The following is a 12,397-nucleotide window of genomic DNA, read 5'->3' as shown; positions in this document are numbered from 1 at the left end:
CTCAGCGGTTCATCTGCATCTAGAGGACAAAGGTCACTCTTTCAAGGATGCCAACATTCACATTTTGGACAGAGAGGACAGATGGTTTGAAAGAGGAGTGAAAGAAGCCATTTACGTCCACTGTGAGCGACACCAACTGTCTGCCATCTATAATCCAGTTTTGAGATCCCTTCCCAGACGCCTTAACGCCCACTCACATCCTGGGCCATCTGACCTCAGGAAATCACATGATAGGGTGGGACCAGGTTTCACAATGAGCTCACGCGAAACCCTGGCTGATTGTGACCCACACCTGCTTTCACACCTTGGCTCATGTGATTAGGTAGAGGATCATCAGGGGGTCATTTGTCCCTCTGTGGGGGGATACTCCCACTGCGTTTAAATCTGGGGCTCTCCACCATTTGACCTTAGAACTGAAGAAGCTTCTCGGATGAGAGGTGAAACGTCTTCAAGCAACTCGAAGTCCAGACACTTTTCTTTCCAAGCTCCTTAGACTACGATGACCTGGATGACTGAGAACCTTCACAGACATATCTATATGTACTTGTATTTGTTTTTTATTCTATATGATTTTTGTCTTCTTGTTCATTTATTTGTAAACCACTGAGTCTGTAACAAACACTGATACAGCAGACATATACAAAAAGTCATGAGCCACCCCTCATTTCTTTGTATTTTCTTTAGATTAATGGAAAATGGGAGCCACAAGTTACTGAAAAAAGTGCAAGCATACATGGAAATACATTGAGTTTCCACACTTCTACCAAGCTAAAAATCTGTATTTGGTATATCTGGTCTATTCGGGTATCCTTCTACTGCATTTTTTATGTGGGATCATAGCCACTCAGATGCTTTCCTAATGGACCAAAATCTGATGGCATTTTTCTGCAATCATAATTCTAGCAATTTTGACCAGATACTCAACACACCTGGCTGAAATGTAGCCCGAAACTGTGACAGTCTCCAATGCACTTTACAGATACACACTGTTCTACGTCTTTCCTGACCATCAAGTTTGGATTTATCACTCCATAATATGTGTTTTCAGTCCATTTCTTGTGTATCCACATCCTTTTCTCCCTGTTTCCCTTCCTTAAGAATGGTTTCTTGACAGCCACCCTTCCACTAATTTCTGATGAGGCTTCAGTGAACAGCAGATAGACAAACTGAAAGATTGCACCTCTACTGTGTCAGATCTTTGCTGTTTTCTTTTCTATTTCTGAAGGGTGTGAATTTCAGATACTTCTTATCTGCTCCAGATAGTGTTTTAGGCCTACAATTTCCTATTCTGCCTTCCACCTACCTAACCATTTTCCTGTGCACCACGCTGAGGTAAGTCATGTTTTCACCTAATAGTTATACGTGAATCACTTTATTGGTGCAAAAATACTATTTTATGCCTGTCAAACTGTGTTACTCTTGGCAGTTTTTATAGATTCAAATAAAGTGATGTGAACAAATGATTTGTTTTCCCCCAACAACACATTATATAATTTAAAACAGGTTCCTTCCTAAATTTATTATACATAGATACAACAGTGATTCATTCCTTGAGTTAGGTTTTTTGCTTCTTTTATGTTTGTATGATTCATTGGACGGTGTAAAGTGGTTTAATATATATATAGATATATATATATATAGATATATATTATTTTGAGAATGGTCAGCTACAGGGACTGTACTGAAAATGAGAGCAAAAGGAGCCACAGTGTTCAACGCCACTCAAAGCCAAAGCAAAAAAAGCAACTGCAATAATGTCTGGCTACCTGGAAGTATAAAGAAATGTAATTTTCGCAAGCAAGAACAAAATGTTTGAAAAACACTTTGTTAGATGATACTTAGAACTACACCTATAATCTATGTAGGTTTGACTATTTCACTAATGTTTTCGGTTCAGGTGAGACCACAGCCTGGTCAGCTACACCTCCACACTGAGGTAGTTAGTTCCTTCATTTTGCTTTGACAACTCTTTTACATCATTCTTATCCTAGAACTCCTTGCTGCTGAGTGGATCCTCGGAATGCTTATGAATATGGGTCATGTACCCTTCTGTAAGCAGGCTTACAAAAGTTAAATAAGAGGCTTCCTTCTGACTGTGTTGTCTGAAGGACTTCCTTGAAGCATGCTTCGTCAGAAAGCATTAATCTCCAAAAACAAAAGTTAAGTCAGGCCTAGATTTTGCATCATGTTAGATGAGAACAACTGTACTTACATAATAAGCCTCGGCTTCCCTCTCAGTAACCTCATCCTGGTTCAGAGTGAAGCAGGTGGGTATCCGGCCGAACCAAACGTCTCTCAACACGTCCTTGTCATCTGCCATGCTGCTGCTCCCAGTGGCACATAAAGAATGAATTCCTCAAACAGATGCCTGCTTCAGAAGAGATAAATCGCCTACTGTCAGCAAAAGATCGGAGCATGATTAGCAAGCAAACACTGACAAAACTTTCAGCATCCAAACGCTGAACCTCAGTTCAATAACCAGTGCAAGTTAAGCTAGCACCACGTTGGCGCACTTCAGGTTTGAGTAACTTAGATATCTCTTAAGTAAATTGCCAGTGAAGTTATTTCTAGGTTACAGTTCAGTGATAGGTCGCTACCTATCTCTTAGACCTCCAAAGGAACTCCAAAATTGTCGAACTACGCAGCTGTAGAGCAAAAACTGATGTTAGCTCGAGGGCTAAGTAGGCTAACTTACCCAATGGAAACATAATAAAGAAATGTTTAAAGTCCAATTACAAAGGTACTGATAATATTTCCCACAGACAGACATTCTTACACTGTGAGAAGGAGATGGGGGAGCCTTACTTTTTAGTCGATATTTTGTAGATATATTGAATGGAAAAGGGGCCTATGTTGTCATTCCCCCGCTGACACCGGAAAAACAGCAAAAATATCCAATTTCCCGCAAAACAGCGACCACTGGCGACCGCTATTCTTACTAAACCAACTACAGAAATATACCAAATGATCTGCAATTTTACGTTGAAAAAGACACTAAAATTTTAAAAATAAATATTAAATGCTTAAAGTATTTTAAAGCGTTGTAGGTTTTGCATCCATCCCCCACCAAATAGCCGAGTGGTAAAGAGAACCGGGGGCGACGCATCATCAGTATGCGACGGCCCTTCTCAACTACGTAGCTCTCCTCCGCCTGTTTAGGATCTGTTGTGTTCATCGGCAGCTCCGGGAATGGATAAAACAACTGAGATGGATAACCTGGAAATGCGTCTCCGGGCGCTAGAGAGTCGTATATATGGCGAGAGAAAAAACAAGAGTGGAAAACCTGTAAAGGTTCGCTTATATTATGTATATCTGTATATATACTAGTTGTTAGCTTTGCGGAGCTAACGTTGGTTGTGAGTAAACGCCCTTTTTTAATTTATACACTAGAATGTCTGTGAAGGTTCTCAGTCATCCAGGTCATCGTAGTCAAAGGAGCTTGCAAAAAAAAAAAAAAGCTCCTTTGACTATACACTAGAATGTTAGCAGAAGTTGTTTTAGTTGTTCAATTTAGTTTCGCACAAATATGAGAAACTTACTTTCCTGCCCATCAAGAAGCTATTCCTTTATTTTCATAACTGTTGGTTATTTAGCTTTCATCTGTTTACATTAAAAAAGCTGTGCGTTGTAACCTGGTTTTTGTGGCGCTGTGCTTTTGTGTCTGTTCAACTTAATCATAATCAACAATACAATAGTCTGACACGGTTAAACGAAGAAACCTCGGCTAGCTAGTGATGAGATGCTTTTTGAGGCGAGGGGACTCAGCAGGGTATCATGTGATCTGGAAAAAACACTCTGGCTTACAAAGAGGCATTTAAGTTGGTTTGTTTTCCACTAGATTTTGTCATTCCAAAGGTGGAGATAGTGCTACAGTGTGCTGTTAGGCTTAATTTACTTTAAATTCAAAGATTTAAGAGTATTATTGCCATCTCAACACATGAGGTAGCATAAGAGGGAACAAAACTAAGGAATGAGGTTCCTGTGAGCTAAACGACTAAAACAGTAATACGATTTAAAATGCTTTCTAAATTTATAAAAACAAAAGGTATCATGTATCTCTACTGGAGAAAAGGAGAATGAAAGTCATAGGAAGCATGACAGAATGCATGTATGTGAATAAGGAGACAGGTGTCATAGAGAAAAGCAGGGGTAGTGAAGATGGACGAATTTACCCATGGTTTAGCCATCCAAAGTAACAGACATTGCACAAGAGAGGGGAAGAAGAGAATGCCTGCTTTTTCTGGTCCTGATGCTGCACAGCCTGTGACATGAGATGTAATACTTCTTTCCAATGGTCATCTGTGGAAACCATTATCCAATATGTACTGCAAAAAGCCAAATAAGACCTTAAATGTAGTAATATACAGACTAGGGCTGCCACGATTAGTCGACTATCAAAATCATCAACGACTAATTTAATAGTCCACGCGTCGTGTGAAGCTTTGTAAGATCCCAAAAGACACAGGAATAAGTAGGATTTGAGAGTGTAATAACGGGCTGAAACAGAAGATGGCAGCACTGCATGTACAAGGATGCCAGCTGCCGTTAAACCCCAAAGAAGAAGCTGTGTCCCAGAATTCATAGCGCGGCCCTGCTCAGTTTCCAACAATGGCGGCAGCTAGTTAGTTTTAATATTACTCTTATTATTCTTTCTGGGTCACAAAATAAACGTTTAACATATTTTCAGGTGAGAATGTAGCTGTGTAAACTTCAAATATGTGCTCGGTTTATCAAGACAACACATATTTGCAAAAGCGTCCTGACATTTTTGGAGACGTCTGCTATCCACTAGCTCGATAGCTAGCCGGGGGCAAGGCTCATTAGAGCCGGTGAGAACACCGGACTCCCGGCAAATCGTTTTCAAACCCACCGCCGTCTTTCGCTACTCAGGTTAAACATGTAATATAAGTCACTTAGATAACTTAAAAATGTTATTGTTTGGCTTTTTTTAGTATTTTATTTGTTCCTGAGTAAATCGGTTTGGCTGAGATTAAAGTTATAGTTTTTACACAACTGAATAAACGTCAAGCAGACGACTGATTATCAGAAGTGTGAGATGCTCCAGAATTTACTCCGGTGTCCTGTTATATTTTAGATAGCAAGGAGCAGACGGTTGAGTTTATTAAACTTCACCGAAACAATCTGCAAATTTCATTAAAATTGAATAAACTATCATCTTGTCTTTATTTTTTAGTTAGCACATACACTTAAAGCTGTAAGCTAATGATGGTTATATAGGAGCAGATGCATGCTGGTGCAATAAGCTGTATGTTGTACATCCAATGGACGCCTGATCTGATTAGTCAACTAATCGCAAAAATAATCTGTGACTAGTCGACTATCAAAATAATCGTTTGTGGCAGCCCTAATACAGACAGCATATATTTAGCCTGCATCGCGCTAATTCTCACATTTCTTTTAGGATAATAAGATTCCAGTCCTCATAAGCATAAGAAGAATTTTTTTTTGTAAAATGCCATTATTATTTTTTATTGGTACCTTCTGTATCTCCCAATGTCATATAAACTCTTGCATGTATTTTATGTGCTAGCATACTCCCCTATACCACACCACCAAAAAGCAACAACAACAACAAAAACCCTTGCTATCAGGATGATAACCACTAACTTTTTCCCCTGCAGTGTGCAGAGTCATTGGCCAGGATTCAGGCCGGTCTGACCAACACAGCCAATAAGAGAGAACGAGTAAAGATTCTGCACAAGAAGAGTGAGTCACACATTCTGCCAATCTCTCAGCCCCTACACTTTAGATTATTGGCTTGTTGTATTTTTGTGAATATATATTTTTAACATTACTCTAAATTAGCAACTACTTTATACTGATGTGGTTATTCATATTATAATACCTTTATAAACTGATGTGTTTAGTAATGTGGCTACTGAAAATTAAAAACTTGAAAGGGCTCTAAATTTCTGTGACAACCTTTAACTTTCAAGACACCAAATGTTCTTGCAGAATTTTTTTCTTTATTTAGATTTTAGACTGAGTCTATTGAACTTTAAATCATGCTTATTGGTGTTGTGGTGCAGTTGAGGACCTCTTAAAGTACTTGGACCCTGAGTTCACAGACCACATCACTGTGCCTGATGCCATGAAGCTGGAGTTTATCCTTGCAGGTAAGAACTCTTAAAAGTTCAAATGAAAACTAATATTACTGAGGCATACACAGGCATTAACTTTAATGTCGATTGCTATATGTGCAAATTGTATTGGTATTAAATTTTTTATATATATTGTAAACAAGTAGAAGCTGAATCCATTTCTTGCTCTGTCTCTTTGCAGAGGAGGACTTCTTGCTTTCGCATGCTGCTTTACTGGAACAGGTCAGCAACCTGCAGCCACTGCTGGACAGCACCTACATCAGAGGTGAGTTTCACTTTGTAGGACACATTAATACCCAACAAAACAATGTCTGTTTTGTTCTTTTATATTCCTGGCATCATTTTGGAGGGATCTTATGCTTAGTTTTGTTACCTACGTTTAGCCAGGGGTTTCAGCCTGTTTTAAATGGGTGATAGATGTGCCTATTGTAGTACTCGATGTTTTACCTCATCAGGTCTTGTTTTTTTGTTCACAGATGTACCAGAACATGCCACCAAGCTGCAGCGCTTGTCACAGATTCACATCAAACAGCAGGTAGCCCTTTCTTTCTTTCTCTTTCTTCCCCATCTACTCCTGTGGGTTTGTCTCTCACTAGGTTTTATGTGTAAATATTATTCTGTTTGTTTTACAGGACCAAAGTGAGGTTCAGTCACAGGAAGTTAAGAAGCTTTTTGAAGAATACAACAAAATGGTACACTTCAATTTTTAAATTCCAGTGATTATGAGAACAAAGCTATACATATATTCTTTGGGTAAACAAAATGTAATAATCAATCAAAAACATCTTAAACTTAATTAGCAAACTACCAAAGTTTTTTATCTATAGCTACTTTGGTCAGTCATGGAAAAATTCATAATACACAAGTTGTTGCTGAGATAAAGCTCCACCCACTGACAGCTGACCTCTTGATTGCCAGATGTTCCTGTTGTCCAAGCAGTTCACCCAGTGGGATGAGACCCTGAGAAAAATGGAAGAGGCCAAAGGAATCCGACCTGTGGAATAGTGATTATCAACATACGTTCAGATGACGAAAGTGGAAAAACACTGCACTGTGGTGGGAGTGTCAGATATGTGAGGCAACGGCATCACCACATTTCTTTCTTATTTTCTTTCTTTTTTTAAACATTTAATTTATTTGAATTAGGTGATATAACTTTGATAATCTAACCTGATGTAAGAAATCCTCAAAAGTGTAAGAAACAGTACATTAACAATTCCAGAAATAGTCACTGCAGATTGTAAAATATTGAAGGCAGGTTTGTCTTCCTGCTAATGCTGGTGGTTCCAAACTGACACTCATATTGGAAGAAAATGGGTTTCCTGTAACCGTTTATTTGTGGATGAATTCACTCCTATCATTAAACTTGTAGTTGTTATGCTGTTTATTGTCAGACAAAAGTACTTTACTTGTAATGTATTCCTGTCCTCCTTACTGTAGGCATGTCACAAGACTTAAATTGCTCTTCCCCCAGTTCAAAAACACACACCTAGTTACTTCCCTCTGGATGCTTCTTGACATGACTTATAAAACCTTACATTAGCTTCAGTATTTTTTCCAGTATTTGGTTTGAACAATTTCATTATATCTGATTTATCTTATAGCAAATAAATGTTGATAAATAAATATGACTTTTTGGGGGGATATTCAAAAGTGTTGCATGTTGTGTGTATATGAGTCTTACAACAGAATCTGGATCTGTTTAGGTCTGTTTGTGCATTCTGATGTTTTGTCAGTTTCTAATAGGTTACTCAGCCATTTTTCACATTTTCACAGAATAGATGAGATTGGAAACTTGGAAATAATTAACCACATCAAGAAGCAATATAATATTGTCACTGTATGTTTACTCCAAAACAACACTGAACACCTTAATACCTATGTGCTTTACAAATTGAAATGGCATGACTGACTGAACATTGACCAAGAATTATTTTTGCTGCTGTCTCATGTAAGGCCAGAAGTACAGCACTTTTTATTTTGTTCGTAACAGCTCAAAGAAAAGGTGAGACTATTTTTTGCTCGTTGAATATTGCGCAGCATAGATCAAGGCACATAATATGTTGCTTACTAAAATTGAAAATTATGCTTCAGTTGGTTGGCTCCAGTGTTTTTATATGCTAATAGGTCAGTTATTCAGTTATAAGATCAGTCTCAAACCAAAAATTCATTTTGTTCCCTGAGTTCTGGCAAGAATGGCCCAAAGGAAGGTAGCTGCTAATTCTAATGAATATAGAAAGTATGAATTGGAATTTTATCAGGTATGTTATGCTATATATAATCAAAGGTTGAAAAGAGAGTGGCAGAAATGTAACTAAAGTTTTATGAATTATGTGTTTGTGGCAGCTAGATAGCATAGTGGGAACATTGGCTGTATCCCAATTCAGGGTCTGCAGCCTTAAAGTACGCAGCCTCAACGATCCTCAAGGGCCGCATACTCAAAGACCGCTAAGGCCGGAAGTGCGAGGCTTGTGAAATGGGACGGTCTAGCCTCTGTTGCGCTGCCCAGGTTGCCTAGCAACCATGATACTAACAGCTGGAAACGTGTCATACAGCTTTGTTTGACAGAAATGAAGGAGAAAATCTGTTGTTCATTTGTTTGTTTCTTTCTACATGAGCTTTGATCATTCTCTGTAAGATTAAGCTCAGCTATTGAACGGCGTATATTTTAAAGTAAAGGCTTTAAAACCAAGTTAGTACAAACGTCACTAATGTCACATAACTTTGCCGACATGTGGCCAACAGTAATGTTTTAATGTTCTTCGTTATTAAACATTTGCACATAAATAAGTGACATAATATTCAGTACTTAAAGTTTACTCTTCGGCCGCCCCTCATCTGCCGTTTTTTTTCGGCAAAATTATCCACACCCACCGCCGCGCTATGCATTCTGGGATATGTTGGGCCACGAAGTCTACACTGCCACAGCCTTAAAATTCAGGGAAATGAAGGACGCATTTCAGGGCCGCATTTCGAGCAGCCTTTGAATTGGGACAGCCTTCGGCGCGCCGCTGTGACGTAATCGGCCTTGAAATGCGTACTTTAAGGCTGCAGACCCTGAATTGGGATACAGCCCTAGTTTGCCTTTGGAAATTTAGGTTGGGGCTTTGACGTGTGTATCCAGTAAAGGTCCCCAAGCTAGGCATCCCATGCTACCCAAGCCTACCTTGGATATGTGCATTATATGTAATCCATCCCAGACCTCAGTCGCTTAACAAGGTCCGCGTCAGATATAGAGGAAGGGAGAATTCAATTCAATTTTATTTATATAGCGCCAAATCACAACAAAAGTCGCCTCAAGGCGCTTCATAGGTACAGAGAAAAACCCAACAATCATATGACCCCCTATGAGCAAGCACTTTGGCGACAGTGGGAAGGAAAAACTCCCTTTTAACAGGAAGAAACCTCTGGCAGAACCAGGCTCAGGGAGGGGCGGGGCCATCTGCTGCGACCGGTTGGGGTGAAAGAAGGAAGACAGGATAAAAGACCTGCTGTGGAAGAGAGACAGAGGTTAATAACAGATATGATTCAATGCAGAGAGGTCTATTAATACATAGTGAGTGAGAAAGGTGACTGGAAAGGAAAAACTCAATGCATCATGGGAATCCCCCGGCAGCCTACGTCTATTGCAGCATAACTAAGGGAGGATTCAGGGTCACCTGGTCCAGCCCTAACTATATGCTTTAGCAAAAAGGAAAGTTTTAAGCCTAATCTTAAAAGTAGAGATAGTGTCTGTCTCCCGAATCCAAACTGGAAGCTGGTTCCACAGAAGAGGGGCCTGAAAACTGAAGGCTCTCCCTCCCATTCTACTTTTAAATACTCTAGGAACAACAAGTAGGCCTGCAGAGCGAGAGCGAAGTGCTCTAATAGGGTGATATGGTACTACAAGGTCATTAAGATAAGATGGGGCCTGATTATTTGAGACCTTGTATGTGAGGAGCAGGATTTTGAATTCAATTCTGGATTTAACAGGAAGCCAATGAAGGGAAGCCAAAACAGGAGAAATCTGCTCTCTCTTTCTAGTCCCTGTCAGGACTCTTGCTGCAGCATTTTGGATTAGCTGAAGACTTTTCAGTGAGTTTTTTGGACATCCTGATAATAATGAATTACAGTAGTCCAGCCTGGAAGTAATAAATACATGAACTAGTTTTTCAGCGTCACTCTGAGACAGGATATTTCTAACTTTAGAGATGTTGCGCAAATGGAAGAACGCAGTCTTACATATTTGTTTAATATGTGCGTTGAAGGACATATCCTGGTCAAAAATGACTCCAAGGTTCCTCACAGCGTTACTGGAGGCTAAGGTAATGCCATCCAGAGTAAGAATCTGGTTAGATACCATATTTCTAAGCTTTTCAGGGCCGAGTACAATAACCTCAGTTTTATCTGAATTAAGAAGCAGAAAGTTAGCGGCCATCCAGGTCTTTATGTCTTTAAGACATTCCTGCAGTTTAACTAATTGGTGTGTGTTACCTGGCTTCATGGACAGATAGAGCTGGGTGTCATCTGCATAGCAGTGAAAATGTATGCTATGTCTTCTAATGACGCTGCCTAAGAGAAGTGGAAAAGGCATCAGGATGTTGTGCTGTTGGAATGCTACTACGCAAGTAACCTCAGTAGAAGAGGCTGCATGAAGAAGATGTGGGACCTACGGAATCTTCAACACTAATGGCGAAACAACTAGTAGCTCAGTGTTCCAACATCTGGAAGAACCAACTGCTATAGCAACTTAGTGGTAAGTGAATATCTCAGGCAGCAGAAATACTAGAAAGAAGAGGAGGAACCATCATGGAAGGACAGGCCCATGCACAGCATGTACCACCAGCAGATAAAAGAAGTGGCTGATACTGAGAAATCTTGCCAGTGGCTAGACAAAGCTTGATCGAAAGATAGCACAGAGGCACAGAAACCAGCGCTAAGCACAAGATTGATAGAGGCTGGCGTCTACTACACTAGGCATGACCCCAAGTGTGCAAAGATGCGTTTGAGCATACCCAGCACATAACAGTATAGTGCAAGAAGCTGGCAGGCAGGCCATACATGGAACACCATAACCAAGTTGAAGGCTAGCTGGCTTTAGTGTGCAGGAATATCCGTGTCGACGTGTCTTTGAAGGATGTGGCTTTGGCCAGTAAATAGCCTATGAAGTGCTGCTCAGGTCATCATCACACTAGCAGCTAGAAAAATTTTATACAGCATTGTTTGACAGAAATCAAGGTAAAAAAAAAACGTATTACTTTCGCTGAGATCCTTTATTGTTATGTGATGTATCTGAAGCCGAGAGACTACGGGACCGTAAAACATGACTTTTTTAACATTAGCTAGTAAATAACCGTTAGCTAATGCAGTTCATGAGACAAGTGTCACTCTAAAATGGACATTAAATTTAACATATCAATATCTGAAATATATTTATTTCAATATTTATAGCTGTGAAATTTAAACCAAATACTGAGCTTTACTTAAAATTCAAGGTGCATTTATTTCTGTATCAGAATCAGAATACTTTATTAATCCCGAAGGAAATTATGGGTTACAGCAGGCAGCACGCTAATGGCGCATGCACACTTACAAAGGAACCTTCTGACCTGTTTGTTATCAGGGTGTTTTTGTTCGGCTCCAGCCTTGAGACCACAGCTGGTGCTGAAGTGGTAGCCGCATGAAATGATGGTGGTTTTTACTTTAGTACGAACAACTCATGTGAATTTCAAAGCTGTTCTAGCAGTCCGACACTTGTCTCTCAATCTCCTGTTGGAGAGCCGTGAGCTTCTCCATGATGTTATCAATCTTCCCAGATGGTAGTCGAAAAGGAGGCACAGGTGTGACGCCGTCTTCGTCTGGTCCTGCCTCGTCTTCGTCTGGTCCTGCGGTTGCCACACCGCCGTCAGAGCCAGCTCGACCCGTTCCGCCTCGTTGCCGCCACTGCCACCCGCATGGCTGGCCACCTGATTTGTTTTGTCTGCGCCGCCATTGCTGCGTGCACAGTCGGCCCCCAGAACTGTTTCCCCGTCATGACCGTTGCCGTCTACATGGTCGACCCCCTGAACTTTTTCGTGGACTCGTGTTGAGATCCGCTCTGGTTTTGTTTGGGTCATTTCTGTATTCCTGGACTTTTGGTTTCTTGGACTGTTTTTAGGTCTCCAGTGTTTTTTGGTTTTTGACCTGTTTCCCTGACCTCCAGTGTTTGTGTTGCACTGTTTTTCTTGTGTTTATGAACTACTCTGGACTCATGCTCCTTGTTTTCTGTTTTTGTTTCGGTCCCTCCTTCCTGGACC

At 40.2% G+C, this 12,397-nt stretch overlaps 2 protein-coding genes across 3 annotated transcripts in view; one reads left to right on the top strand and one right to left on the bottom strand.

Moving 5' to 3' along the window:
* atg5 (ATG5 autophagy related 5 homolog (S. cerevisiae)) overlaps positions 1 to 3,070 on the bottom strand; it is a 53,867-nt gene extending 50,797 nt beyond the window's left edge. Inside the window, exons 1-2 of one of the 2 annotated variants that reach the window (XM_085423670.1) lie at positions 2,806 to 3,070; positions 2,213 to 2,368 (exon numbers count right to left, since the gene is read on the bottom strand). In XM_085423670.1, coding sequence (XP_085279796.1) covers positions 2,213 to 2,320 — 108 coding nt within the window. In that variant the 5' untranslated portion in view covers positions 2,321 to 2,368; positions 2,806 to 3,070. Of the gene's footprint in view, positions 1 to 2,212; positions 2,372 to 2,805 lie in introns of both variants that reach the window. The other variant, XM_085423669.1, reaches the window with a different exon arrangement.
* Positions 3,071 to 3,125: 55 nt separating this feature from the next.
* dctn3 (dynactin 3 (p22)) lies at positions 3,126 to 7,748 on the top strand. The gene is made up of 7 exons (XM_085423671.1): positions 3,126 to 3,291; positions 5,643 to 5,727; positions 6,051 to 6,137; positions 6,304 to 6,387; positions 6,599 to 6,657; positions 6,755 to 6,814; positions 7,041 to 7,748. Exons 1-7 carry the CDS (start codon positions 3,190 to 3,192, stop codon positions 7,125 to 7,127), a joined length of 564 nt encoding a protein of 187 aa, XP_085279797.1. The 5' UTR covers positions 3,126 to 3,189; the 3' UTR covers positions 7,128 to 7,748.
* Positions 7,749 to 12,397: the final 4,649 nt, after the last annotated feature.

The sequence above is a fragment of the Rhamphochromis longiceps genome, linkage group LG11 (assembly GCF_057381845.1).
Source record: "Rhamphochromis longiceps isolate RC_006_pf linkage group LG11, R_longiceps_female_GT1.1, whole genome shotgun sequence".
Lineage (NCBI taxonomy): Eukaryota > Metazoa > Chordata > Actinopteri > Cichliformes > Cichlidae > Rhamphochromis > Rhamphochromis longiceps.
This window is presented reverse-complemented; position numbering and strand designations above follow the sequence as displayed.